This window comes from Macaca mulatta, chromosome 7 (assembly GCF_049350105.2).
Source record: "Macaca mulatta isolate MMU2019108-1 chromosome 7, T2T-MMU8v2.0, whole genome shotgun sequence".
In the NCBI taxonomy this organism is placed as follows: Eukaryota; Metazoa; Chordata; class Mammalia; order Primates; family Cercopithecidae; genus Macaca; species Macaca mulatta.
The window spans coordinates 96,966,394-96,993,486 of NC_133412.1; the positions used below are offsets into that span (position 1 = coordinate 96,966,394).

General features: G+C 41.4%; 1 protein-coding gene across 1 annotated transcript in view; it reads right to left on the reverse strand.

The window, feature by feature from the left end:
• Window positions 1-364: 364 nt before the first annotated feature.
• Window positions 365-27,093, reverse strand: part of LOC106999362 (uncharacterized) — a 154,871-nt gene continuing 128,142 nt past the window's right edge. Inside the window, exons 7-9 of the mRNA XM_077940739.1 lie at window positions 26,296-26,532; window positions 20,492-20,560; window positions 365-7,137 (exon numbers count right to left, since the gene is read on the reverse strand). Coding sequence (XP_077796865.1) covers window positions 26,486-26,532 — 47 coding nt within the window. The 3' untranslated portion in view covers window positions 365-7,137; window positions 20,492-20,560; window positions 26,296-26,485. The remainder of the gene's footprint in view (window positions 7,138-20,491; window positions 20,561-26,295; window positions 26,533-27,093) is intronic.

A 27,093-nucleotide genomic window follows, 5' to 3' on the forward strand; every position in this document is an offset into this window, starting at 1 on the left:
GGAACCAAAAAGTTCCTGTGACTTGCTTTATTGTAATACTTGCTTTATTGTGGTGGTCTGGAACTGAACCTACTGTATCTCTGATGTATGTCTGTACACATACTAGGACTTTGGTTCACTGTTGTTTGGTTCTGTCATGCTTGACAGAGCGATGTTTTCCTTTCCTTTCCTTTCCTTTCTTTCCTTTTCTTTCCTTTCTTTCCTTTTTGAGGCAGGGTCTTGCTCTGTTGTCCAGGCTGGAGTGCAGTAGTGAAACCACAGTTTACTGTAGCTTACTTCAACTTCCCAGGCTCAAGTCATCCTCCCACCACAGCCCCTTGAGTAGCTGGGACTATAGGCATATGCTGTCATGCCTGGCTAATTTCTTTCTTTCTTTTTTTTTTTTTTTGAGATGGAGTCTCACTCTGTTGCCCATGCTGGAGTGCAGTGGCACCATCTTAGCTCACTACAACCTCTGCCTCCAGGGTTCTAGCAATTCTCTGCCTCAGCCTCCTAAGTAGCTGGGACTACAGGAGCCCCACCATGCCCGGCTAGTGTTTTTGTTTGTTTGTTTTTGTTTTTTGTATTTTTAGTAGAGATGGGTTTTCACCATCTTGGCTAGGCTGGTCTTGAACTCCTGACTTCATGATCCACCCACCTCAGCCTCCCAAAGTGCTGGGATTACAGGTGTGAGCCATCATGTTCAGCCAAAAGTAATGTTTCTAGTCTTTTGAAGATTTCCTTTCCATTTTGGATGATTTTGCTCTAAAGAAGTTTCATTCCTGAAGAGTCATTTGGGAGCTATTATTTAGGAGTCAACTAAAAAAAGTGTTGCGGGAAGTCAGGGACCCCAAAGAGAGGGACCAGCTGAAGCCATGGCAGAAGAACATAAATTGTGAATATTTCATGGGCATTTATTAGCTCCCCAAATTAATACTTTTATAATTTATTACACCTGTCTTTACTGCAATCTCCGAACATAAATTGTGAAGATTTCATGGACACTTATCACTTCCCAATCAATACTCTAGTGATTTCCTATGCCTGTCTTTACTTTAATCTCTTAATCCCATCATCTTTGTAAACTGAGGATGTATGTCGCCTCAGGACCCTGTGATGATTGCGTTAACTGCACAAATTGTTCTCGAAGCATGTATGTTTAAACAATATGAAATCTGGGCACCTTGAAAAAAGAACAGGATAACAGCAATGTTCAGGGAACAAGGGAGATAACCATTAGGTCTGGCTGCCTGATAGCCAGGCAGAACAGAGCCATATTTCTCTTCTTTCAAAAGTGAATAGGAGAACTATCACTGAATTCTTTTTCTCAGCAAGGAACTGCCCTGAGAAAGAGAATGCATTCCTGGGGGGAGGTCTCTGAATGGCCACTCTGGGAATGTCTGTCTTATAGAGTTGCAGATAAGGGATGAAATAAGCCCTGGTATCCCATAGCACTCCCAGGCCTATTAGGATGAGGAAATTCCTGCCTAATAAATATTGGTCAGACCAGTTGTCTGCTCTCAAACCCTGTCTCCTGATAAGATGTTATCAATGACAATGTGTGCCCGGTGGGACATGAAACTTCATTAGCATTTTTAATTTCACTCTTGTCCTGTGATCTCACCCTGCCTCCATTTGCCTTATGATATTTTATTACCTTGTGAAGCATGTGATCTCTGTGACCCATACCCTATTCACACACTCCCTCCCCTTTTGAAAATCACTAACAAAAACTTGCTGGTTTGGCGGCTTGGGGGGCATCACAGAACCTGCCGACATGTGATGTCTTCCCCAGATGCCCAGTTTTAAAATTTCTCTCTTTTGTACTCTTTCCCTTTATTTCTCAGACTGGCCAACACTTAGGGAAATAGAAAAGAACCTACACGAAGTAACATTGAATTATCAGGGGCAGGTTCCCCTGATAGAAAAGAGCAGTTTATTTCAGGAATACAGCATATGCACAAATTTGGCGGGTTATAAATATATGGGTTCATACTTTTCTGTGGGCATAACACTGCTTAAAAGCATTATTGGTTCATTTCATCCAGTTCAAATCACTTCAACGTTCTGGCTCTTACTCTCATCTGATCCTTGAGATTGCTCTGACCCATTCCCGCAAGTTTATCTTTTTATTCCTTTAAAAACAAGATACCTCAATAAAGATCAGAGACTTTCTGGTGTGGAACTGTCTTTAGATTATCTACTTAAAACCTGTCAGAGGTTCATTCCCTCTGCAACCTTACAGCAAAGTAGACCTTCCATCCTTTCTTGAAAAGTTCTAGTGACATGGGAAATTCCCATTACCCATGGCTATATTTTCTCTTTGGGGATTTGAAAACATCTTTTTAATAGGAGCAGAAACCTTTCTCTATATACAGCTTCTTCCCATTGGTATTAGATGCATCCCTTTTACTTACATCATTGAGCATTATTATTATTATTGTTATTATTATTATTTTTTGAGACAGAGTCTCTGTCACCCAGGTTGGAATGTAGTGGTGTGATCTCAGCTCACTGCAACCTCACCTCTGGGGTTCAAGTAATTTTCCTGCCACAGCCTTCTAAGTAGCTGGCATTACAGGTGCGTGCCACCACACCCAACTAATTTTTGTATTTTTAGTAGAGACAAGGTTTCACTATGTTGGTCAGGCTGGTCTCGAACTCCTGACCTCGTGATCCACCTGCCTCAGCCTCCCAAAGTGCTGGGATTACAGGTGTGATCCACCGCACCCGGCCACCATTGAGCATTATTGAGCAAGTCAATTTTCTCTTCCCTATGACAGCCCTTCAAACCATGAAACAGGTTATGTTACCTTCACCTGTCCCAGTTTTGCCTGGCCTTCTCTCTGCTAAGCAATCCCAGTTCCCTCTCATCACTTTTGGTCATCAGACAGGAAACATCTCCCAGAGTCATTTTATTTATTTTCTCAATTTTTGTAAAGTGTCTTAGAAATATAGTTTTAGGCCCCTCCACTACCACTCGCCTACAGCAAGGCAGTGTGCAGCTCCCAAACTAGTCCTGATTGCAAATTCTGGAGCCACTGAGGATAGATCATCAAGACCTTTACTAGATTCTTCATACAATTATTACTAATAAAGGTAAATTTACCTAATGCTTAATATGTCATTTAACCATCATACACATATTATTTACTCATCACTTTTATAGATGAGGAAAAAATTGAGACTTTAACTTTACCAAAGTCACTCACATAGTAAGCAATAGAGAGAAGATTTGAAACCAGTCCATCAATTCCAAAGCCCATGTTCTTAAATATTAAGCTATACACCAAATTGAGGCATGACTCCTGCTTTTTTTCTCCCCTTCTAAATTTTTTACACTTCCAGTATTCAGTGTGACAGAATTGATGCTTCCTCTCTCAAAACCCAATTCCAGAGTCCACCAGACTCCACCCACTCTCAGATGGTTAACACAAACCCTCACTGTCTCGCAACCTCAGCTGGGCCAGGAAGTATCATCATCTGGAAGGAGCTGCAAGATACAACTTACTGCCATTCCATTGTGGTTGGCTTTGACCCCTGTAGAGAACCACAAGCCATGAGAGAATATAGAAGAAAATGGATAAATGAGATAGGTGGTATGGTGAAAAAAGAGGAGAATTAAGGCTCAGGACAAGAGTGTGTGAAGACAAGACCTGAAATAGGAAACATGAATTACATAGTCAAACAAAATCTCAGGGAACACCTATCCCCAAATGCTGAACCACAGAGTAGGCATGTGGGAATGGATTTATTTAAAAGACCAGATAATGTGTAAGTTGACTATGCTACAGAGGATACTCCCTTTACTAAAAGAATGAGAAATCAACTAGAAAAGGGAGACTGACATCACAGAGAAGCTCAAGAGTCTTTTTTGTAAGCAAAGAATGACAAGGAGGAAGGCGTCTGTGGAGCTCATGTCCCTTTTGTCAGTATAATGAAAAAATCTAAAACAGGAAAGGCCGATCAGTTCTCATTGTTCTATTAAGCAGCAAAACTAGAATGGTAGCCAGGGGACTCTGACCCACAGGGATTTATGACAATAGCTAATAGACTATGGTGCTCAGAGAAACAGAGCAGCTGAGCAGAAGAGTGACGTCAGCTGAGACAATGAAAGATCACAGTTCTTTACTCATCTTGCTCATTTCCTGCCCCTGACCTGGAATCAGGCACGTCTCTAAGAAGCCTTGGGGTCTTTTGGTGGGAAACGATATTCTAAGACCATAATGTGAATGCCAGGGGTGCAAGTGCTTTGGGTTGGTTGGTGTATCTAGGCTTTTTCTTTGGACAGAGCTAAGAAATAATTTATCATGGGTTTAATGATACTCCCAAGTCAAATTTGAAACCACACAAAGGCCTGAGGAATACAAAACTATTCTATTACCACTATTTTTGAAAATAGCTAAAATTTTCCTTTGCAAGTGCCATCTCCAACCTCCCCTTCATTTTTATAGTTGTACTATACCTACATTATCAAATCATGTAGCCATTACATTCCATACTCCCTCTCTTATAACTCTCATTTAGTTTTGGTTCTATAAGTAACTGATATGGTCTGGCTGTGTCCCCACCCGAATCTCACCTTGATTTTTAATAATCCCCACATGTCAAGGGTGGTCCAGGTGGAAATAATTGAATCATGGGCGTGGTTTTCCCCCTACTGTTCTCATGGTAGTGAATAAGTCTCACGAGATCCGATCATTTGATAAATGGGAGTTCCTCTGCACAAGCTCTCTTGCCTGCCACCATTGAAGGTGTGACTTTGCTCCTCCTTTGCCTTCTGCCATGACTGTAAGGCCTCCCCAGCTATGTGGAACTGTGAGTCAATTAAATCTTTTTTTCTTTATAAATTACCCAGTCTCAGGTATGTCTTTATTAGCAGCCTAAGAACAGACTAATACAGTAACTATGTTAAGTTTTATTGTTTTGTTTTGTTTTGTTTTGGAGGCAGAGTCTCACTCTGTTGCCCAGGCTGGAGTGCAGTGGCACGATCTCAGCTTGCTGCAACCTCTGCCTCCCAGGCTCAAGGGATTCTCATGCCTCTGCCTCCCCAGTAGCTGGGTGGGACTACAGGCACACACCACCATACCTGGCTAAGTGTTTGTATTTTTAGTAGAGACAGGGTTTCGCCACGTTAGCCAGGCTTGTTTCAAACTCCTTACCTCAAGCAATCCTCTTGCCTCAGCCTCCCAAAGTGTTAGAATTATAGGCCTGAGCCACCACACCTGGCCAATATTTAGTTTTTTTTATAGTTCTGCTGTATCTATATCATCAGAGCAGAAAGCCATTGCATGTCATACTGCCTTCCTTTTAAACTCATTTGTTTTAGTTCTATAAGGAACTATAGTATTCACCGTCATTTCTTATGTCAATGTCCTTCTAGTTAATTTGGTTGTCGAAAGCTTGTCTTCCGGGAGATTTCTCAGGAAGGGCTGATGCGAGCAAGTCTCTAGTTCTTACATATTACGTTGGTTTGTGCCCCTTTATACAGGCTTACCTCTCTCCAGGAGAGAGATACGAGGGCTTGAGGTGGGGAGCCTTCCGTGTATCTGGGAATTATTCACCAAAGATGTCTTTGATCCCAGTGTGGGCCAAAGGGACATGGGTGGGGCACTCAAGGTCTAGCACTGTTCCTGACTTTCAAGCACCAAGGGTTTAAATTGTATGAGAGATGATAGTTACTGCCGTGGCACTTATCTGTGGAAGGCTGAATTGTGTGAATGCAGGTAGACCAGAGCCAGACTTTTAGGATAAGGATCTGAGAGAAGAATGAGAACTGCAGCGGCTGATCTTTCCTCTCAAATACAGGTTCCATGCTGATCCCTTCCTGGTGCACCAACAGACTGGGTTCTGTTTCTGATCATGGCCTAGCTGTGTGCCCTCAAAGCATTTTCCTTAAATTGCTCCAAGTCATCAGGCTCACAGAGATGTTTAGGAGAAAATCCACATGACAGCATCTAGCAGCATACTCAAAATGCCTTTTTCCTTTCCTTCCTTCCAGCTCTCTCTCTCTGCCTGAGTTTAGCGCCTTTCCTTAAGACTCCCAAGAACACCATTTAGTTTCTGGTGAATCTGACATCACTTTATCTGATTTTAATGATAGCTTCATACCACAAGCCCTCTTGTGATATGACATATTTCTGAAGTTCTTTATTATTTCTGCCAGTGACAGTTTTGAATCAATGTGTGTATTTGGAGCATGGAACCATTGTTAACAAAGTGTTGCAGTGGGGTGGCCCAAGGACCCTCTGAAGCTCCTGCACCAGACACAAGCCCAAGCTCAGAGCTCCTGACCCTCAGAGGTGAGGGGAAATGCTGGCCACCATGATATTGTCTCCAGTGATGTGGCTGGTGTCTGGATAGCACAGGAAGGACACGAGCCCACACAGTCCTCAGGCCACCCCACTCTGCATGGAAAAAGGAGGTGGGGCTGAGACTAATTACACCTTCCCCATGAGCCCTGGGTTCCCATGGGATGCTGTGAAGTCAAGACCCCTATGGGGATGAGCGAAGGGCTCTAAGTGAAGAGATGTGGGCTTTGCAGGGACCTGCAGAGGTCATTCCAGGCCCAAGAGGACCATCAGACCCCAGAAACAGGAATGAGTAAGCCTGTGATGGATAGTGTGTGATCTTTCGCTCATCATGAAGGTTCTGGGGTCATGTTAATCCAGCTCCACAGGGGACAGGGCCTCTCCACAACTTACCTCTGTACTCTCAAGAGACTTTTCATGTGATCCCCCAAGACCAGGTCCTCAAGGAGCTACAGGAAAGGTAAAAAAGTCAGTGCCACTCATACAGATGGAATCATGTCACGTAGGCTGTGCATCTTGCAGGCCTGTGTCCTTGTGAAAGAACTGTTGGGGTGGCCTCTCACAAAAAACTGATTCTGATTCTGCTGCTGATCCCAAAAGGCTGTGAATATCGGAGCAAAAGTCCATAGGTCCAGGCCAGAGAGTCCAGCTCTCTGTGGGGCATGGCCTGGAAGGGGAAGGCACATGGGGTAGAAACATGGTGGTCCTCACCATGGTGCTGAAGCATATGTCAATGATTCCTGGTATCAGACAGTTTGCCCAAATGTTCTTTGGTGTGCCAGCTCCCTGCAAGGGTCTTGCTGAGGCCCAACAGGGCTGTTTCACTGACATTATAGGCCCCCAGCCTCTGTGGAAAGAAAGGGAAATAGATTAATAGATTAGAACTGGGAATAAGGGAGAGTCACTTGAATTTCCTTGGTTCTGCCCAAGGAAATTCAACCCAATAACACCTCCAGATCATCAAATATGGGAGACAATGCCCAAAAGAGATGGCAAGAGGCTTCTACTATGGGCATTATGTAAAAGGCAAGGTGTGAGACACACAATAATCACTTTTGCATTGGAGTAGTCTTGAGGGAGCAATTGTCAAACCCTGGATATTTCCATACATCCAGTTTTCCAGATGAAATGAGAGTTTCTGCTTATCTAACCTGGAGACACAAGATGGTCATACTTACAGCAAGTAGAGTACAGGCTGAAACTGAGGAGACCAGGACCACTGAATCTTGCCTGGAAAGATTAAGATAGGGTGGTATGTGAGTGGAAGACAGTTATTATCTTGTGTGTGGCTGAGAACGGAGGCTGTATGGAAGAGGGGTGGAGGACTATGTGAGTGAAAAAGAATACCTTGGGTCTGGTGGAGGTGGAGCGCAGTGGCAATCTTGGCTCACTGCAACCCCCACCTCCCAGTTCAAGTGATCCTCCTGCCTCAGCCTCCTGAGTAGCTAGGACCCCAGGAACATGCCACCACATCTGGCTAATTTTTTGTATTTTTGGTAGAGACAGGGTTTCACTACATTGCCGAGGCTGGTCTCCAACTCCTGAACTCAAGCGATCCACCTGCCTTGGCCTCCCAAAGTGCTGGAATTACAGGTGTGAGCCACTGTGCCCGGTCCATGGATTTTGTTTTTGTAGGAAAAACTTTGACTACACATTACATTTATTTAATGGTTGTAGGACTGGTCGAGTTTTTATCTCTTCTTGAGTCAGCTTTGGTAAGATATATAAGTTTAAAAATTTTTTCTATTATAACTTCAGCATAAACATAAATTTGACATAAAAATTTCTTTTTGGCATTATCATTCTTTTCATGCCTTTTTATTGTCCTCAAGATCTGTCTTTTGATCCTATTCCTGATATTGGCTATTTATGTCTTTCCTTTTTTCCTTGATCAATCCCATCGGAAATTTGCTAAAAACATTCATTTTCTTAAAAAAAATAGGAGGTTTTTTGTTTTCTTGATCCCTATATTGTACTTTGTTTTATTTTCCATTGATTTCTGCTCTATATTTTTTTCTTTTTTCTTTCTGAGTGTTTTTTCTCCTGAACACTTCAACTTTGACTTTTGCTTAGCATTGACAATATAATACTTAGGTTACCATCAAGAAAGATCCACTTTAATTCTGTAAAGAAGGATTAAAATGTGCATTTTAATCTTGGCTCACTGCAACCCCCACCTCCCAGTTCAAGTGATCCTCCTGCCTCAGCCTCCTGAGTAGCTAGTTGAGCTGAGCACATTTTATAAATGTGCTGAGGTTTATCTGTCCTACTTCAATTTCTTGATTGCTAGCCTTTCCTAGAACTGTTTCTATAAATACATTTCTATAAACTCATTCAACAGAAATGAAAAATTTAATAAAATGTGTCATTTCTGTCTAAACAGATTTGAAATGCTTAATTTGAATAAAAAATCTAGTTTGACAGTCTTTATATTTTAACTGTCATCACTGATATACTAGGATTAATGTCTAGCATCCAATTTTGTGCTTTTAAAAAATTCCCCCAGTTCTTTGTTTTGTTTTCTGTCCCTTCTTGCTTTTTTTAGACTATTTTTTCAATTTCCACTTCCCTCTCTATTAATTTGAAAATATACTGTATACTCCATTGCCATTCTTGTAGCTTTGCCCTATAAGCAGGCCTGTTTTGCTTGTCAAAGTTTAAGATTAATATCTTTACCCTCTCTCTAACAATATAAAAATCTTCTAACACCTTAACTCCATTTCTATCTCCTGATTTAAATATTATTTTTGCATATTTAACTATTTTGTGGAGTTAATGTTTTTAACTCCACGGAACGATTTCTTTTTACAAGGAGTAGTTAAATTTGTTCATGTTACTATGTTCTGTGTTTTTCATTCTTACTTTCATCTTAGATTTTCCATATGAGATCATTTCTTTCCTTCTGCCTAAAGTACCATTTAAAATTTCCTTTAGTGAAGATCTTCTGGCAGTAAACTTTGTTTTCATTTCTCTGAAAATGTTATAAATTTGCCCTAATTTTTGAAAGATATACTTGATAGATATGGAATTCTAGGTCGATAGTTATATTCTTTTAGCATATGGGTATCTCCATTTAAATTGGGTTAGGAATAATAGGATTTTGGCAAGTAGATAAGAATAAATAGAAACAACTTAAGTGGAGCTTCCTTCATAAAGTCCTGCCTTATCCACAAGGTTGGAGAAAGCAATCTTTTACTTGCTCAGATCTCACAACTAATAATAGTAGTAGTAATAATAATATTAATAACACTTATTGTAAATATTGAAACCAATTAAATTATTATTAAATGTTATTTATACTACATATGTGATAATTTATACTATAGTTAATATTTATTTTCTTCACTTTTTTTAACTCTTATTTTAAGTTCAGGGGTACATGTACAGGTTTGTTACATAGGTAAACTTGTTTCATGGGGATTTGTTGTACAGATTATTTTATCACCCAGGAGTTAAACCTAGTACCCACTAGTTATTTTTCCTGATCCTCTCCCTTCTCCCACCTTCAACCCTCCAACAGGCCCCAGTCTCTGTTATTCCCCATTATGTATTCATGTGTTCTCTTCATTTAGTTCCCACTTATAAGTGAGAACATACAGTATTTGCTTTTCTGTTCCTGTGTTAGTTTGCTAAGGATAATGGCCTCCAACTCCACCATGTTCCTGCAGAGTCCATGATCTAATTCTTTTTCATGGCTGCATAGTATTCTATGGTGTATATTTATCATATTTTCTTTATCTAATCTGCCATTAATGGACATTTAGGTTGACTCAATGTATTTACTATTGTGAATAGTGCTGCAATGGACATACGTGTGCATGTGCCTTTGTAATACAATGATTTATATTCCTTTGGTTAGATATCCAGTAATGGGATTGCTGGATGGAATGGTAGTTCTGTTTTTAGGTCTTTGAGGAATCACCACACTGTTTCCACAATGGTTGAACTAATTTACACTCCTTTTTCTCTGCAATCTCACCAGCATCTGTTACTTTTTTGACTTTTTAATGATAGCCATTCTGACTGGTGTGAGATGGTATCTCACTGTGGTTTTGATTTGCATTTCTCTAATGATCAGTGATATTGAACTTTTTCTCATATGCTTGTTGGTTGCATCTATGTCTTCTTTGAAAAGCATCTGTTCATGTCCTTTGCCCAATTTTTAATGAGGTTGTTTGTTTTGTTCTTGTAAATATGTGTTAGTTCCTTGTAGATGCTGGCTATTAGACCTATGTCAGATGCGTATCTTGCAAAAATTTTCTCCCATTCTGTAGGTCGTCTGCTTACTCTGTTGATAGTTTCTTATGCTATACAGAATTTCTTAAGTTTAATTAGATCCCATTTGTCAATTTTGCTTTTGTTGCAATTGCTTTGGCTTCTTTATGAAATCTTTGCCCATTCCTATGTCCAGAATGATATTGCCTAGGTTGTCTTCCAGTGTTTTTATAGTTTTGGGTTTAACACTTAAGTCTTTAATCTATCTTCATTTAATTTTTGTATATGGTGTAAGGAAGGCATCCAGTTTCAATATTCTGCATATGCCTAGCCAGTTATCTCAGCACTGTTTATGGATAGGGAGTCCTTTCTCCATTTTTTGTTTTTGTTGGCTTGGTCAAAGATCAGATGGTTGTAGATGTCTAGCCTTGTTTCTGGGCTCTCTATTTTGTGCCATTATTCTATGTGTCTGTTTTTGTACCACTATCATGCTGTTTTGGTTACTGCAGCCCTGTAGTATAGTTTGAAGTCAGATAGCGTGATGCCTCCAGCTTTGTTATCTTTTTTCTAGTTATCCTAATTTTTTTTCTTTTTTCTTTTTTTATTATATTTTAAATTCTAGGGCACATGTACACAATGTACAGGTTTGCTACAAATGTATACATGTGCCATACTGATGTGCTGCACCCATTAACTCATCATTTACATTACGTACATATCCTAATGCTATCCCTCCCCTGCCCTCTGCCACCCCACAACAGGCCCTGGTGTGTGATGTTCCCATTCCTGTGTCCAGGTGTTCTCATTGTTTGATTTCCACCTATGAGTGAGAACATGTGGTGTTTGGTTTTCTGTCCTTGTGATAGTTTGCTGAGAATGATGGTTTACAGCTGCATCCATGTCCCTACAAAGGGCATGAACTCATCCTTTTTTATGGCTGCATAGTATTCCATGGTGTATATGTGACACATTTTCTTAATCCAGTCTATTATTGATGGACATTTGGGTTGGTTCCAAGTCTTTGCTATTGTGAATAGCACCGCAATAAACATACGTGTACATGTGTCTCTATAGCAGCATGATTTATAATCATTTGGGTATATCCCCAGTAATGGGATGGCTGGGTCATATGGTATTTCTAGTTCTAGATCCTTGAGGAATCACCACACTGTCTTCCACAATGGTTGAACTAGTTTACAGTCCCACCAGCAGTGTAAAATGTTCCTATTTCTCCACATCCTCTCCAGCACCTGTTGTTTTCTGACCTTTTAATGATCACCATTCAAACTGGTGTGAGATGGTATCTCATTGTAGTTTTGATTTGCATTTCTCTGATGGTCAGTGATGATAAGCATTTTTTCATGTGCCTGTTGGCTGCATAAATGTCTTCTTTTGAGAAGTGTCTGTTCATATCCTTTGCCTACATTTGATGGGGTTGCTTGTTTTATTTCTTGTAAATTTGTTTGTGTTCTTTGTACACTCTGGATATTAGCCCTTTATCAGATGAGTAGATTGCAGAAATTTTCTCCCACTCTGAAGGTTGCCTCTTCACTCTTCTGCTGTGCAGAAGCGCTTTAGTTTAATTAGATCCCATTTGTCAATTTTGGCTTTTGTTACCATTGCTTTTGGTGTTTTAGACATGACATCCTTGACCATGCCTATGTCCTGGATGATATTGCCTAGGTTTTCTTCTAGGGTTTTTATGGTTTTAGGTCTAACATTTAAATCTTTAATCCATCTGGAATTAATTTTTGTATAAGATGTAAGGAAGGGATCCAGTTTCAACTTTCTAGATATGGCTAACCAGTTTTCCCAGCACCATTTATTAAATAGGGAATCCTTTCCCCATTTCTTGTTTTTGTCAGGTTTCTCAAAGATCAGATGGTTGTAGATGTGTGGCATTATTTCTGAGGGCTCTGTTCTGTTCCATTGGTCTATATCTCTGTTTTGGTACCAGTACCATGCTGTTTTGGTTACTGAAGACTTGTAGTATAGTTTGAAGTCAGGTAGCCTGATGCCTCCAGCTTTGTTCTTTTTGCTTAGGGTTGTCTTGGCAATGCAGGCACTTTTTTGGTTCCATATGAAATTTAAAGTTTTTTTTTCAATTCTGTAAAGAAAGTCATTGGTAGCTGGATGTGGATGCATTGAATCTATAAATTACCTTGGGCAGTATGGTCATTTTCATGATATTGATTCTTCCTATCCATGAGCCTGGAATGTTCTTTCATTTGTTTGTGTCCTCTTTTATTTCGTTGAGCAGTGGTTTGTAGTTCTCCTTGAAGAGGTCCTTCACATCCCTTGTAAGTTGGATTCCTAGGTATTTTATTCTCTTTGAAGCAATTGTGAATGGGAGTTCACTCATGATTTGGCTCGCTGTTTGTCTGTTATTGGTGTATAAGAGTGTTTGTGATTTTTGCACATTGATTTTGTATCCTGAGACTTTGCTGAAGTTGCTTATCAGCTTAAGGAGATTTTGGGCCAAGACGATGGGGTTTTCTAAATATGCAATCATGTCATCTGCAAACAGGGACAATTTGACTTCCTCTTTTCCTAATTGAATACCCTTTGTTTCTTTCTCCTGCCTGATTGCCCTGGCCAGAACTTCCAACATTATGTTGAATAGGAGTGGTGAGAGAGGGCATCCCTGTCTTGTGCCAGTTTTCAAAGGGAATGCTTTTAGTTTTTGCCCATTCAGTATGATATTGGCTGTGGGTTTGTCATAAATAGCTCTTATTATTTTGAGATACGTCCCATCAATGCCTAATTAATTGAGAGTTTTTAGCATGAAGGGCTGTTGAATTTTGTCAAAGGCCTTTTCTGCATCTATTAAGATAGTCATGTGGTTTTTGTCTTTGGTTCTGTTTATATGATGGATTACATTTATTGATTTGTATATGTTGAACCAGCCTTGCATCCCAGGGATGAAGCCCACTTGATCATGGTGGATAAGCTTTTTGATGTGCTGCTGAATCCGGTTTGCCAGTATTTTATTGAGGATTTTTGCATTGATGTTCATCAGGGATATTGGTCTAAAATTCTCTTTTTTTGTTGTGTCTCTGCCAGGCTTTGGTATCAGGATGATGTTGGCCTCATAAAATGAGTTAGGGAGGATTCCCTCTTTTTCTATTGATTGGAATAGTTTCAGAAGGAATGGTACCAGCTCCTCCTTGTACATCTGGTAGAATTTGGCTGTGAATTCGTCTGGTCCTGGACTTTTTTTGGTTGGCAGGTTATTAATTATTGCCTCAATTTCAGAGCCTGTTATTGGTCTATTAAGGGATTCGACTTCTTCCTAGTGTAGTCTTGGGAGGGTGTATGTGTCCAGGAATTTATCCATTTCTTCTAGATTTTCTAGTTTATTTGCATAGAGGTGTTTATAGTATTCTCTGATGATAGCTTGTATTTCTGTGCGGTTGGTGGTGATATCCCCTTTATCATTTTTTATTGGATCTATTTGATTCTTCTCTCTTTTCTTCTTTATTAGTCTTGTTAGCGGTCTATCAATTTTGTTGATCTTTGCAAAAAGCCAGCTCCTGGATTCATTGATTTTTTTGAAGGGATTTTTTGTGTCTCTATCTCCTTCAGTTCTGCTCTGATCTTAGTTATTTCTTGCCTTTTGCTAGCTTTTGAATGTGTTTGCTCTTGCTTCTCTAGTTCTTTTAATTGTGATGCCAGGGTGTCAATTTTAGATCTTTCCTGCTTTTTCTTGTGGGCATTTAGTGCTATAAATTTCCCTCTACACACTGCTTTAAATGTGTCCCAGAGATTCTGGTATGTTGTGTCTCTGTTCTCATTGGTTTCAAAGAACATCTTTATTTCTGTCTTCATTTTCTTATGTACCCAGTAGTCATTCAGGGGCAGGTTTTTCAGTTTCCACGTAGTTGAGTGGTTTTGAATGAGTTTCTTAATCCTGAGTTCTAGTTTGTTTGCACTGTGGTCTGAGAGATAGTGTGTTATAATTTCTGTTCCTTTATATTTGCTGAGGAGTACTTTACTTCCAAATATGTGGTCCATTTTGGAATAAGTGTGATGTGGTGCTGAGAAGAATGTATATTCTGTTGATTTGGGTGGAGAGTTCTCTAGATGTCTATTAGGTTCACTTGGTGCAGAGCTAAGTTCAATTCCTGGATATCCTTGTTAACTTTCTGTCTCGTTGATCTGTCTAATGTTGACAATGGGGTGTTAAAGTCTCCCATTATTATTGTGTGGGAGTCTAAGTTTCTTTGTAAGTCTCCAAGGACTTGCTTTATGAATCTGGGTGCTTCTGTATTGGGTGCATATATATTTAGGATAGTTAGCTCTTCTTGTTGAATTGATCCCTTACCATTATGTAATGACCTTCTTTTTCTCTTTTCATCTTTGGTGGTTTAAAATCTGTTTTATCAGCGACTAGGATTGCAACCCCTGCCTTTTATTGTTTTCTATTTGCCTGGTAGATCTTCCTCCATCCCTTTATTTTGAGCCTATGTGTGTCTCTGCATGTGAGATGGGTCTCCTGAATACCGCACACTGATGGGTCTTGACTCTTTATCCTATTTGCCAGTCTGTGTCTTTTAATTGGAGAATTTAGCCCATTTACATTTAAGGTTAATATTGTTATGTGTGAACTTGATCCTGTCATTATGATGTTAGCTGGTTATTTTGCTCATTAGTTGATGCAGTTTCTTCCTAGCATTGTTGGTCTTTATTTTTGGCATGTTTTTGCAGTGCCTGGTACTGGTTGTTCTTTTCCATGTTTAGTGTTTCCTTCAGGAGCTCTTGTAAGGCAGGCTTAGGGGTGACAAAATCTCTCAGTATTTGCTTGTCTGTAAAGGATTTTATTTCTCCTTCACTTCTGAAGCTTAGTTTGGCTGGATTTGAAATTCTGGGTCGGAAATTGTTTTATTTAAGAATGTTGGGCCGGGCACGGTGGCTCAAGCCTGTAATCCCAGCACTTTGGGAGGCCGAGACGGGTGGATCACGAGGTCAGGAGATCGAGACCATCCTGGCTAACACGGTGAAACCCCGTCTCTACTAAAAATACAAAAAAAAAAAACTAGCTGGGCGAGGTGGCGGGCACCTGTAGTCCCAGCTACTCGGGAGGCTGAGCCAGGAGAATGGCGTGAACCCGGGAGGCGGAGCTTGCAGTGAGCTGAGATCCGGCCACTGCACTCCAGCCTGGGTGACAGAGCGAGACTCCGTCTCAAAAAAAAAAAAAAAAAAAAAAAAAAAAGAATGTTGAACATTGGCCCCCACTCTCTTCTGGCTTGTAAAGTTTCTGCCAAGAAATCTGCTATTAGTCTGATGGGCTTCCCTTTGTGGGTAATCTGACCTTTCTCTCTGGCTGTCCTTAACATTTTTTCCTTCATTTCAACTTTGATGAATCTGACAATTATGTGTCTTGGAGTTGCTCTTCTTGAGGAGTATCTTTGTGGCATTCTCTGTATTTCCTGAATTTGAATGTTGGCCTGCCTTGCTAGGTTGGGGAAGTTCTCCTGGATAATATCCTGCAGAGTGTTTTCCAACTTGCTTCCATTCACCCTGTCACTTTCAGGTACACCAATCAGATGTATATTTGGTCTTTTCACATAGTCCCATATTTCTTGGCAGCTTTGTTCATTTCTTTTTACTCTTTTATCTCTGAGCTTCTCTTCTTGCTTCATTTCATTCATTTGATCTTCAATCACTGATACCCTTTCTTCCAGTTGATCGAATCAGTCACTGAAGCTTGTGCATTCGTCACGTAGTTCTCATGCCATGGTTTTCAGCTCCATCGGGTCATTTAAGGACTTCTCTACATTGGTTATTCTAGTAGATCTCAGACTGCTGCGCTAGCAATGAGGGAGGCCCCATGGGTGTGGGACCCTCCAAGCCCGGTGCAGGACATAATCTCTTGGTGTGCCGTTTGCTAAGACCTGTGGAAAAGTGCAGTATTTGGGTGGGAGTGACACGATTTTCCAGGTGCTATCTGTCATGGCTTCCCTTGGCTAGGAAAGGGAATTCCCTGATTCCTTGCACTTCCTGGGTGAGGAGATGCCTCTCCCTGCTTTGGTCTCGCTCAGTGAGCTGCTCCCACTGTCCTGCACCCACTGTCAGACATGCCCCAGTGAGACAAACCCCATACCTCAGTTGGAAATGCAGAAATCCCCCATCTTCTATGTCACTCACACTAGGAGCTGTAGACTGGAGGTGTTCCTATTTGGCCATCTTGGAACCGCCTCCAGCTTTATTATTTTTGCTTAGGATTGCTTTGGCTATTTAAGCTCTTTTTTAGCTCCATATAAATTTTAAAATAGTTCTTTTTCTAGTTCTGTGAAGAATGTCATTTGTAGTTTAATAGGAATAGCCTTGAATGTATACATTGCTTTAGGCAATTTTGCCATTTTAACAATATAAATTCTTCTTATCCATGAGTGTGGAATGTTTTTCCATTTGTTTCTGTCATCTCTGATTTTTCTGAGCAATGTTTTGTAGTTCTTATTGTAGTGATCTTTCACCTCTCTGTTTAGCTGTATTCCTAGGTATATTTTGTGGCAGTTGTGAATGGAATTGCATTCCTCATTTGGCTCTTGGCTTGGCTCTTGTTCGTGTATAGGAATGCCAGTGATTTTTGTACACTAATTTTGTATCTTGAAACTTTGTTGAAGTTGTTTATCAGCTTAAGGAGCTTTTGTGTCGTGACTGTGGGTTTTCTCAATATAGGATCATGTCACCTGCAAACAGGGATAATTTGACTTTTTCTCTTCCTATTTGGCTGCCTTTATATCTTTCTCTTGCCTGATTACTCTGGCTAGGACTTCCAATACTATGTTGAATAGGAATGATGACACAGGGCATCCTTGTCCTGTGTGAGTTTTCAAGGGTAATGCTTCCAAGTTTTGCCCATTCAGTATGATGTTGGCTGTGGGTTTGTCATAGACGGCTCTTATTATTTTGAGGTATGTTCCTTCAATACCTAGTTTATTGAGAATTTTTAACAGGAAGGGTGTTGAATTTCATCAAAAGCCTTTTCTGAATCTATTAAGATAATCATGTAGTTTTGTCCTTAATTCTGTTCATGTGATGAATCACATTTCTCGATTTGTGTATGTTGTGCCAACTTTGCATCCCAGGGATAAAGCCTACTTGATCGTGGTGCATAAGCTTTTTGATGTGCTGCTGGATTCAGTTTGCAAGTATTTTGTCGAGGATTTTTGCATCAACGTTCATCAAGGATATTGGCCTAACATTTCCTTTATTTGCTGTGTTTCTGACAGGGTTTGGTATTAGGATGATGCTGGCCTCATAGAAAGAATTGGGGAAGAGTTCCTCTTTCTGAAATTTTTGGAATGGTTTCAGTAGGAGTGGTACCAGCTCTTCTTTGTACAGCTGGGAGAATTCAGCTGTGAATCTGTCATTCCTAGGTTTTTCTTGGTAGGCTATTTATTACTGATTTTATTTCGGAGCTCATTATTGGTCTGTTCAGGGATTCAGTTTCTTCCTGGCTCAGTCTTGGAAGGGTGGATGTGTCCAGGAATGTATCCTTTTCTTCTAGATTTGCTAGTTTATGTGCATAGAGGTGTTCATAATATTCTTTGGTAGCTATTTGTATTCCATGGGATCAATGACCCCTTTTGTCATTTCTAATTGTGTTTATTTGGATTTTTTCTTCATTAGTCTAGTTAGCAGTCTATTTTATTAATTTTTTTCAAAAAATCAACTCCTGGATTCATTGATCTTTTGAATGGTTTTTTCGTGTCTCAATCTCCTTCAGTTCAGTTCTGATTTTGGTTATTTCTTGTCTTCTGCTAGCTTTGGGGTTGGTTTTCTCCTGGTTCTCTAGTTCTTTTAATTGTGATGTAAAGTTCTTTCACTTGTAAAGAACTTTAGTATGTGACATTCTTGTAGCTGTGAAAATGATAATATTCATTTTCAAATAATTTTTTTTGAGACAGGGTCTCACTTGATCACCCAGCTGGAAGTAGAGTAGTGTGATCATAGCTCACTGCACCCTTGAACTCCTGGGTTCAAGCGACTTTTCTGCCTCAGCCTCCCAAAGTGTTGGGATTACAGGTGTGAGCCACCACACCCAGCCAATGTTTATTATTTACTCTAGTAAATATAAACAGTCTTTACTACGTGCATAATCAAGATATTTTATCATGCCATTTAATGTTCACAAGAGGTGTGCCAAGCATCATTATCCCATTTAATAGGTAAGGAAACAAAGGCCCAGAGAGTTTAATTACCAAGCATATGTAGCTAGTGACAGAGCAGGGATCTAAAGGTAGGTGTCTCTGACTCCAAAGCCCACACTGTCTTCTTTACATTTGTAGTTTGCAACCAGTTTTGTGAAGCCAGATTCTGCAAGAGGTGCCCAGTACCAGGAACAGGGACCAAATGGTTGAGCATCAGGCCCCTAATCCAATTTTAACCTGGGCATTTCTGCTTTTGTCTGTTTTACGCATTGGACTCCTATGGAGGTTATTCTTTGACAAAAGGTTTCTGCCATTAAAAACAATTTGAAAACCATGGTACTGTGTTTAACCACATAAATTACTGTACTTGGCCATTTTCTATCAATAAAAATCATATTTTTTGTCCCTCCCACTGCCTCTTACACTGGCCCTGTCCTCCTCGACCTTTTCCCAGCCCCTGCCAGTCATTTCCCAAATTAGGAAGTCTGCTTCCTTGCTCTCCCCACAGCCCATGGTAGATGTATTACCTGTGGGATGGGCCTAGGGCTGGCTCCTCCTGTCAATTCCCCACTGTTCTCAGTGACTCGGGACCACTGAGATTCAATCTAATATCACGCCATGCCTGTGTTAGAGCTGGAAGGGGCCTCAGAAGTCATCATTAATTAAAAGTCCTGGCTGTGTTTCACAGATGATCACACAAGTCCAGAGAAGCAGCCCAGTCTATACTAGCTGCTCAGTACATGCTTGCTGAATTCAGTGACTGCTCCAGAATGTCAATATGGGAACTGAAGGGAAGAAAAACAGTTGGGAAAAGAGTCTTAAAACTACATCTATCTGCAAAGCACTTTACCTGAGACTGACAAAAATTCACTTTACTTCCACTGACCATTTTAAAGAAGAGAATGAGGACAATGCTGGTGGAGATAACTGGGTGGTCCTAACCTTCAGAGGAGGCATGGCTAAGTAGGAGGGAGATGTTTAGGAGGCTGGGGCATGGCCAGAGGGATCTGTTTTAGAACAGGAATGAGACAGGCCTAAGTTGGAGGAGTTGGACAGGGATGGCTAGAGCACCTTCAGGAGAAGCTGTGTTCCTGAGCTGGTCAGAAAATGAAACCTTCTAAAGATTGGGCCGAAATCCAAGAATGAACAAGGAGCTCCCAGGAACACAGGCAGATTGTTCCAACCCTAGGACAAATGGCATGGGGGAACATCTGGGAACATCCCGAGTTGCTAAGACCAGTGGGGATTTGACAGCAAGAGACAGCCCTAGGCCCATCCCACAGGTGATGCATCTATCACGGGCTGTGAGGACAGCAAGGAAATAGGCTTCCTAATTTGGGAACTGACTGGCAGGGGCTGGGAAAAGGTTGGGTAGGACAGGTGTCAGAGGAAGCAGGAGGGATAAGAGTTGAGTGGACCTGGGAAACAACTGCTCTAGTTATAGGCCTGCTATGGGGTGCCTCAGAGTCATCAGCCTGAACTCTTGTGGCCAGAGCTCCTATAGCCCAAAGGTCTCTGATTCCAAGACCATTGTCAGGACTCTGGGACCTTCTATCTGTGGATCCTTCCTCCTTATTCCAGTCAAGACCTTGCCAGACCCCCTGGGCACTCCAGATGTGAGGGAACAACACTAATGGATAGAACTCTTGTTTTTTTGGGCTGACCCAGAAGTATGAAAGCCACACACTCACCATTATTGTATGACTGGCTCAGCTAAGCCTGTTTCCCAGTAGGAATGTCTAACTGAAATCTGCCCCCTCTCACTCTAGTTCCCCTGCCCCCTCTTTGATATCAAGCAGCTACCTCCTTATTCCCCTTCCCCACCCTTACCCCATCTTCTCCATGTGGGCAGCAGCTGGCTCAGCAGCAGGCTGGGGCTTTCACAGTGATGTTTAGGATCTGAAATCAGAGAAAACAGGAGGTGGGGGAGTGAAGATACGGTCAGTCCAGCAGTCTCACCGTATTGGGAAATGTACCAGGTTAGAATGTGGGCATGATGACCTCTGACGCCCATGATGTGGGTGGAGTGTTGGCTTTCCTGTGCATTCATGGAAATGGGGCATCCTGAAGATGCAGGAGTAAATGGGTTAGGCTGAAGGCTCTTCCAGCAGAAGACCCCAGAGTATACAGGTTGTCTCCCTATGTTTCCAAGCACACCAGTTTCATCTGGAGCAGAGGAGGCATCAACAGCTGAGTCTGGGGAAGGCTAGGTTTTGGGGTGATAGCCAGAAGGTATCCATATTAGGGATTAGGCTGTCATTCTCTTCTCTGTGCCCCATATTTTTTGTGACTATTTGGTTTTTGGTTGGACATTCCCTGCAGAATGGTAGCTCCTGAACAGTGGGGACCAAAACTGCCACTTAAACACTCCTACATCCATCTCACAGATGGGGAAATTGAGGCTCAGAGAGTTCAAGCCCCAGGCCTCACTCTGCACCAATGAATCTGTCATGGGAAGGTGGATGGTGGGAGCTGAGGATCAGCTCTGGATATGTGAGCCTAGATGGAGAGAGGGTTACATGGCAGGAAGGTGAGGATGAAGTCTGGCTTTCCTGCCCCCTACTGGCTTCCCTAGACCTCACCTTGTCCCAGACCTGCTCACTGATCCCCAAGGCACTTCCCACCAAGTGACTGACCCCTGCCACACACACCAGGAAGTCCACACCCCCACAGTGTTCCAGGGCCTGAGGGTAAGAAAGGGACATAAAGGAATAAGGTTACGGAAGAAGAGGGTGTCTTCAGCAGTGAGAGGTGACTCCTGTTTAATGTCCCAGAGGCTGTACCTAGGTCAAGTTCAAAGCACAGGAGAACAATATGATGTGAGGATGGAGATTCTCTCTTTTCCTTTAGGAGCCAGGTACTGAGTTTCTGGATAAAAAGCAGTGGAGCATCACCCAAGTACCCTTTCACGTCCTCCTTCTAGTCCTAGGCACTGTTGGCTACCCGTTCCCAAACACACCTCTCACCTGCACTGTGTCCTGAAATTTCACTGTCCCCTCTCCAAATCCCTGAATACTCTACCTCTGACTATAAGACCAGGGCTTCCTTCTGTACAACATCTCTGTCCCCTCAGACCCCTCCTCAGGAATCTTCCAGGAGGGCCTGGCTGGCCCCACGGAGCTGGTGGAGAAACCAGCTTCTCCTTTCCCACCAGCATGGTCCCCACCCCAACATCTCCCTGAGTCCCAGGCCACATGCACTCCCTCTCTCCCTGAGGGAGAGAACAAACCTGGGTGGAGAAAGGATGCCCTCCATAAGCTGGTCCTTTCTGTGCCCAGGTCGGTTAACTGGAGATTGGGCCTTGTGGACAAGGCTCAAGTGACACACAGTTGACCTGATTCCTGTGATGGTGGCTTTATCCCTCTGCCCTAATGTGGGGCATAATATCAGAATCCCTGAGCCTGTCTGCACCTCCTTCTATGCCCCTCACCATGACCACCAGCCGCTCCCGGTCCTCAGCCTTCCCCATGTAGCACAGGGTATCTGGCACATGCTCAGCCCCTCCTCCTAGGGCGTGGCCCTCCTCCTAGGGCGTGGCCACCTTCTGCTGCTTCCCGCTGCTGATGACCACGTGGGCCCTATAGTGGGCCAGATGCTGGGCAATGGCGAAGCCGATCCTGGGGCAGAGATGAGAAGGAGGTGACAATTTAGACTAGGACTGAGACTTTTCTTGCTGCATTTCTAGCCCTGAGGCACCAAATGAATTCTCTCCACTAACTCAGAGCAGATAACCTCATGCTGCACTATGGATGGTCAGAGGACTAGAAGAGATAAAGAGATAAAGGGTCCATAGATGCATTGAACTTCCTATGTCCACATCAGATCTTCTTGGCCTCCCCTCCCACGAAAATTCCTACTATGAAAACTCGTTCTCAGTTTAGTTTCTCAAGGCTTTAGTTTGCTTTGTAGCTGCAACCAGAGAGCTCCCTGCTTCAGGCATGTGAAACCACTGAGTGTTCACAGGCATGCAACTTCAAAGTGTGAGGCATTAACCCACATAGGGCAACTCTTGACTGATGGAGGAATTCTCTCCTCTTCCCCTGAGAGATGCCTCTGAGATGCATTTCCTGCTTCCTAGAAGACCTTTGAAACCTCTCACCCAGTGACCTATAGTGGGCTGACTCCATAACACATCCTGCACTGGTTTTGTCTCCTTTCCTAGTTTCCTTTCCTGTTCCTCGATGTTGCTCATTAAGATCACCTTCCCAAAAAACTACTAGCACTTAAGCCTAGTAAACTTTGCTTTGTGGGGATGAGCCTAAGAAATGAAGTCAACAAAACCCAAAGACACCCACAGTTCCCAAATTCCCAAAGAGTTGTTCTCAACTGTTTGTAGATCCTGTGATCATGGCAACTTTGTTGGCTAATTTAAGTTTATAGTTGGCTCCATTGCTGGTGAGGACCCCCAACCCAGGGTCAGGGGCCTAAACATGGTGGTTTCTGATGAAATATCATCTCCCTTTTTGGGCTAGAACTGGGTGGGTCTAAGAATTGCTCCTGGAAGATCAGCCTCGAGCCTGCTCCAGTGAGCCTTTCCAGTGATTTTATGAACACAGAATTTTGTATATGAAATCTCTTCTCTTTAAATTAGCTTGAGTGGCTTCTGTTATCTGATATCAAATTCTGACATATGCACACATAGGCTTGAGAAAAGAAATTTGTATCTGAGGAATACAAATCCTTTTAATTATTAGGCCCAGAGAGACATTAAAATGAGGCCACAATCCCACACCCTACTCCCCTCTTTGACCTAAGTATTCATCTCTTGACACTGCTTGCTATTGCCACAAGTAGCTGGAAATTTAACCTAATAATGCCACACCAGACACTATAACACATACTCTGTAGTTTAAAAATGTATAGCCAATCACTAATCAATGTTCTTTGTGTAAACCAATGAGAATTTCTGACAAACAATTTTGTAACAGTCCATTCCCTGTCCCCGTTTTTGCCTTTAAAAATTCACTTGTAACTCCTGCTAATTGGAGTGTACATTCAGGGCAACTTGAATCTATGCTTCTGGGTTGCAATCCTCAAGTTTGGCCCAAATAAACTCTCTACTTGTATTAATTTTGCCTCAGCTTCATCCTCTTAGGTCAACATATTCAATAAATATTTATTCATTGAGAACCCCTAGGATAATGAACATCTACTTCACAGGTTTGTTGTGAGAGGCCCAAATAAATTAAGATGTGAGAGGGCTTTGTAAACTCTCAAGTTCCTAAAGTTCCACAGCTTCTTAAGAGTGATGTGTTTTATCATTTTGTCCTCCATGAGTCTCTAGCCTCAAGCTTCGAGACACATTTGACTTCCTGCTCCCAGTGCTCTACCCTGGCTGCTTTGCATCCCTCAGCCTCTTCTTCTAGACTTATCTTCATTTTCAGCACATGAGAGGAGTCCTTCCTGACACCCCAAAGCTGATTTATTGTCTCCTCCATGTGACCTGATGTCCTCCCTCCTGTGCTTACTTTTCACATTCACCTTTCTAACTCTAAGTGACAGTGTTACATTTGTCACTTCTAGCAGGGTGTCCGGCACTTAGTGATTGCTTCATAGGTATTTGTTGAATGAATGAAAGAATGAATGAAAGAATGAATGAATGAATGAAGATTTGGTTGCAATGATGTAATGATTTCTTAGGGGCCTCACTGGACCTACAGGTCAAATTCCTTAGTTACTGCATGTCAGACCCTTCCCCTGTGCAGTCTGTGGTGTTAGTTCAGCTCTGGTCTTAAAGCATTTATTGTAAAGTACCCATTCGTGATTTTTAAGTGTTCAGGCTTTGGGTGGCATCAGGCATTGTGTACACTGTGAACTTGTGTTTTCCTGATATTTAGAATACTGAGTCTCTATTCAAATCTTCACAAATCTGTAGCTATGAACTTATTTACATAAAGCCAATTCCCTTATTTAAGTACTTCAACCTTAGTAAATCTTAGGCAAATATCACAGCAGATAAATGCTTTTGAAGCAAACTTTAAAGATAAATTCACAATTCTTTTTTTCTCTGAAATTTGACTCCTACAATCCCTACTCGTTCATTATGGTTCCCTACCTCCCTTGTAGCCAAGGATTCAAAATAGTATTGGATTTCCTTCTCTTCCTACTCAACATTTTGTTAATGTCACTCCAAACAATTTATTTTTAAAAGCAAATGCTAAGCGTTTCTCTCTCTCTCTCTCCCCTTCCCATCCCCAATATAATTTTGGCAAAAGATACAGAATCAATGCATGCACTAGTCTCTTCATTCATTCAGTGAGCATCTATAGGGAACCTGCTATGGGCTGGGCGGCCAGAATACAAAGATGACTCATGATTTGGGTACTCAAAGCACTCACAGCCTGAGCTGGGCCTGCAGAAAAATATGATTATAATACATTGTGGTAGGAGGAACATATGATTCACATGCTTTTATGGGAGCATAGGAGAAGAACGGCACCTAACTTAACCTTGGGGTGGCAGTGGTTAGATAAATAATTTGGAAAAGGTGACACCTAAGTCAATCGAGGAAAAGGAGCTTCTAATATTGCATTTGTTTGTTTGTTTGTTTGGAGGCATGCTTTTTTAATTAAAAAAGGATATATGTTCATTATAAATTTTTTTTTAATATTTGTAAAATATTTGTAAAATTGTATAAGAAAGTTGAGGGAAAAGTTGCAAAAGACTTTAAAACAGACCTGACTTTGAAATGGACTCTGGATATCTTCAGTAAAAAACTAGGCGTTGTCTAGCTACTCTTCTAGGTAACCTAATTCTGTGGGGTCTCTGTATCATACATTGTCTTTGAGCTATTTACAACTCAGAGTTTTAGGTAACTAATAAATATTTGCATCTATCCAGAGATGCATATAAATTTAATCTGGAGGAGATTCAATTTTCCCTCTACATTGGAAGAAATCAGCTTTGCATCTATTAAGCAAATTTTGCTCTTCCCTATGGCCTATATATGTGTGGTTCTTTGAATTTACCTTTGAATCAGTTGTAATGGCTTTGTGGTTCCCCTCATTAATTAACAAGTTTTAAAAGGTTGGTACTTGTTCTTTTTATATTTGTATGGGAGTCATTATCTTACCTTCTCAAAAATTATCCAACACAAAAAAGTGAAAATTTGATATTTCACTGTTAACTATTATAATTATTTTGCCATTCTTTAAGTCACCTCTCCACATATCCATTCTCATATAATAGCTGTGTGTTCAATTTTGCATGAATGGGACCACAGTATACATGACCTGTTTTTTCTTTTTAATTTTCAGAGCTTATTCTTGAAGGATGAATAGAGTAAGGAATTTGGAAATATAGAAGGGCATACCAAGCAAGGAAGTTAGCATGAGCAAGGGCAAAGGGGAGAAAAACAGCACAGACCTAGGCAACCTTTATCTATTTTGTCTCTATAAATTTTATAAATTTGCCTTTCTGAATCTTTCATACTAATGAAGAAATTGACTTTTAAAAAATATATATGGCTACTAATACCTCTTGGAAAGTCTTTGCATATATACTGTTCTATAACATTCCCTTGACCAAGGAATGGGACACGTGTCTCAGGTCTGTGGTATTTTTGGAAGAATATCTATTCATATTTCTGTATCTCTATAGATTTATATAAAATATTCAACATACAGTCTTCTTACCTTTGTGGTGAGTACCAGTTGCTTTGTCTGGGGCACAGAGGGAATCCCAGTGACAGGAGTAGCTCAAGATTGGGCAGATCCTGGGGTGTCTGGGTAGCTGCTGTTCTCTCTCCTCTCTAAGTCAGGCCATGCTTTCCTTTCTCCTCCCCCTAGGGCACACCAGGAGGTCTCCCTGCCCTCTTTCCAGACTTCACTTTGTTGAGTCATCAGAGCCCCAAACCAGGACCGAGACTCCTTCTGAAAGACACCAAATCACATTCTGTCCATCACGCAGAGTGTCTTTCACAGCTTTGCTTACCACCACAGGGCACAGGGACCTCTCTGAATCTCTATGGACTGTGCACATCAGCTCTCAGGAATTCTGGTTCTTTCCTTGTATTTTCTATGTTAACATATGGGCCCACTGTCCATTCAGTTGTCTAAGTCAGAAACTGCAGTCAGCCAAGATCCTTCTCACTTCTTCCATACCCAATTGTCACCAAGCCCTGCTAATATGATATCTGCTATCTTTTAGTTGATCTTCTCCTGATTCCTCGGTCGCTGCGTTTTGTTGGAGTGGTCATCTGTCTTGCCTGGAGTGTAGTTGTAGCTTCTGTTCTGCTCTTACTTCAAAACTAAGCTGGAGGAACCTTTCCGAGGTAAAAAGCTGATCAAGTTCATCTCATTGTGGAGATTCAACCATGGCTCTCCCTTCCCTTTGATGATAAAATGTACATTTCTTGCCTTCCCATACTGGGACTTTGTTGATTTGTCCCTGATTCCTCTCCCTTTGCCTTCATAAGCTCCTTCTACTACAAA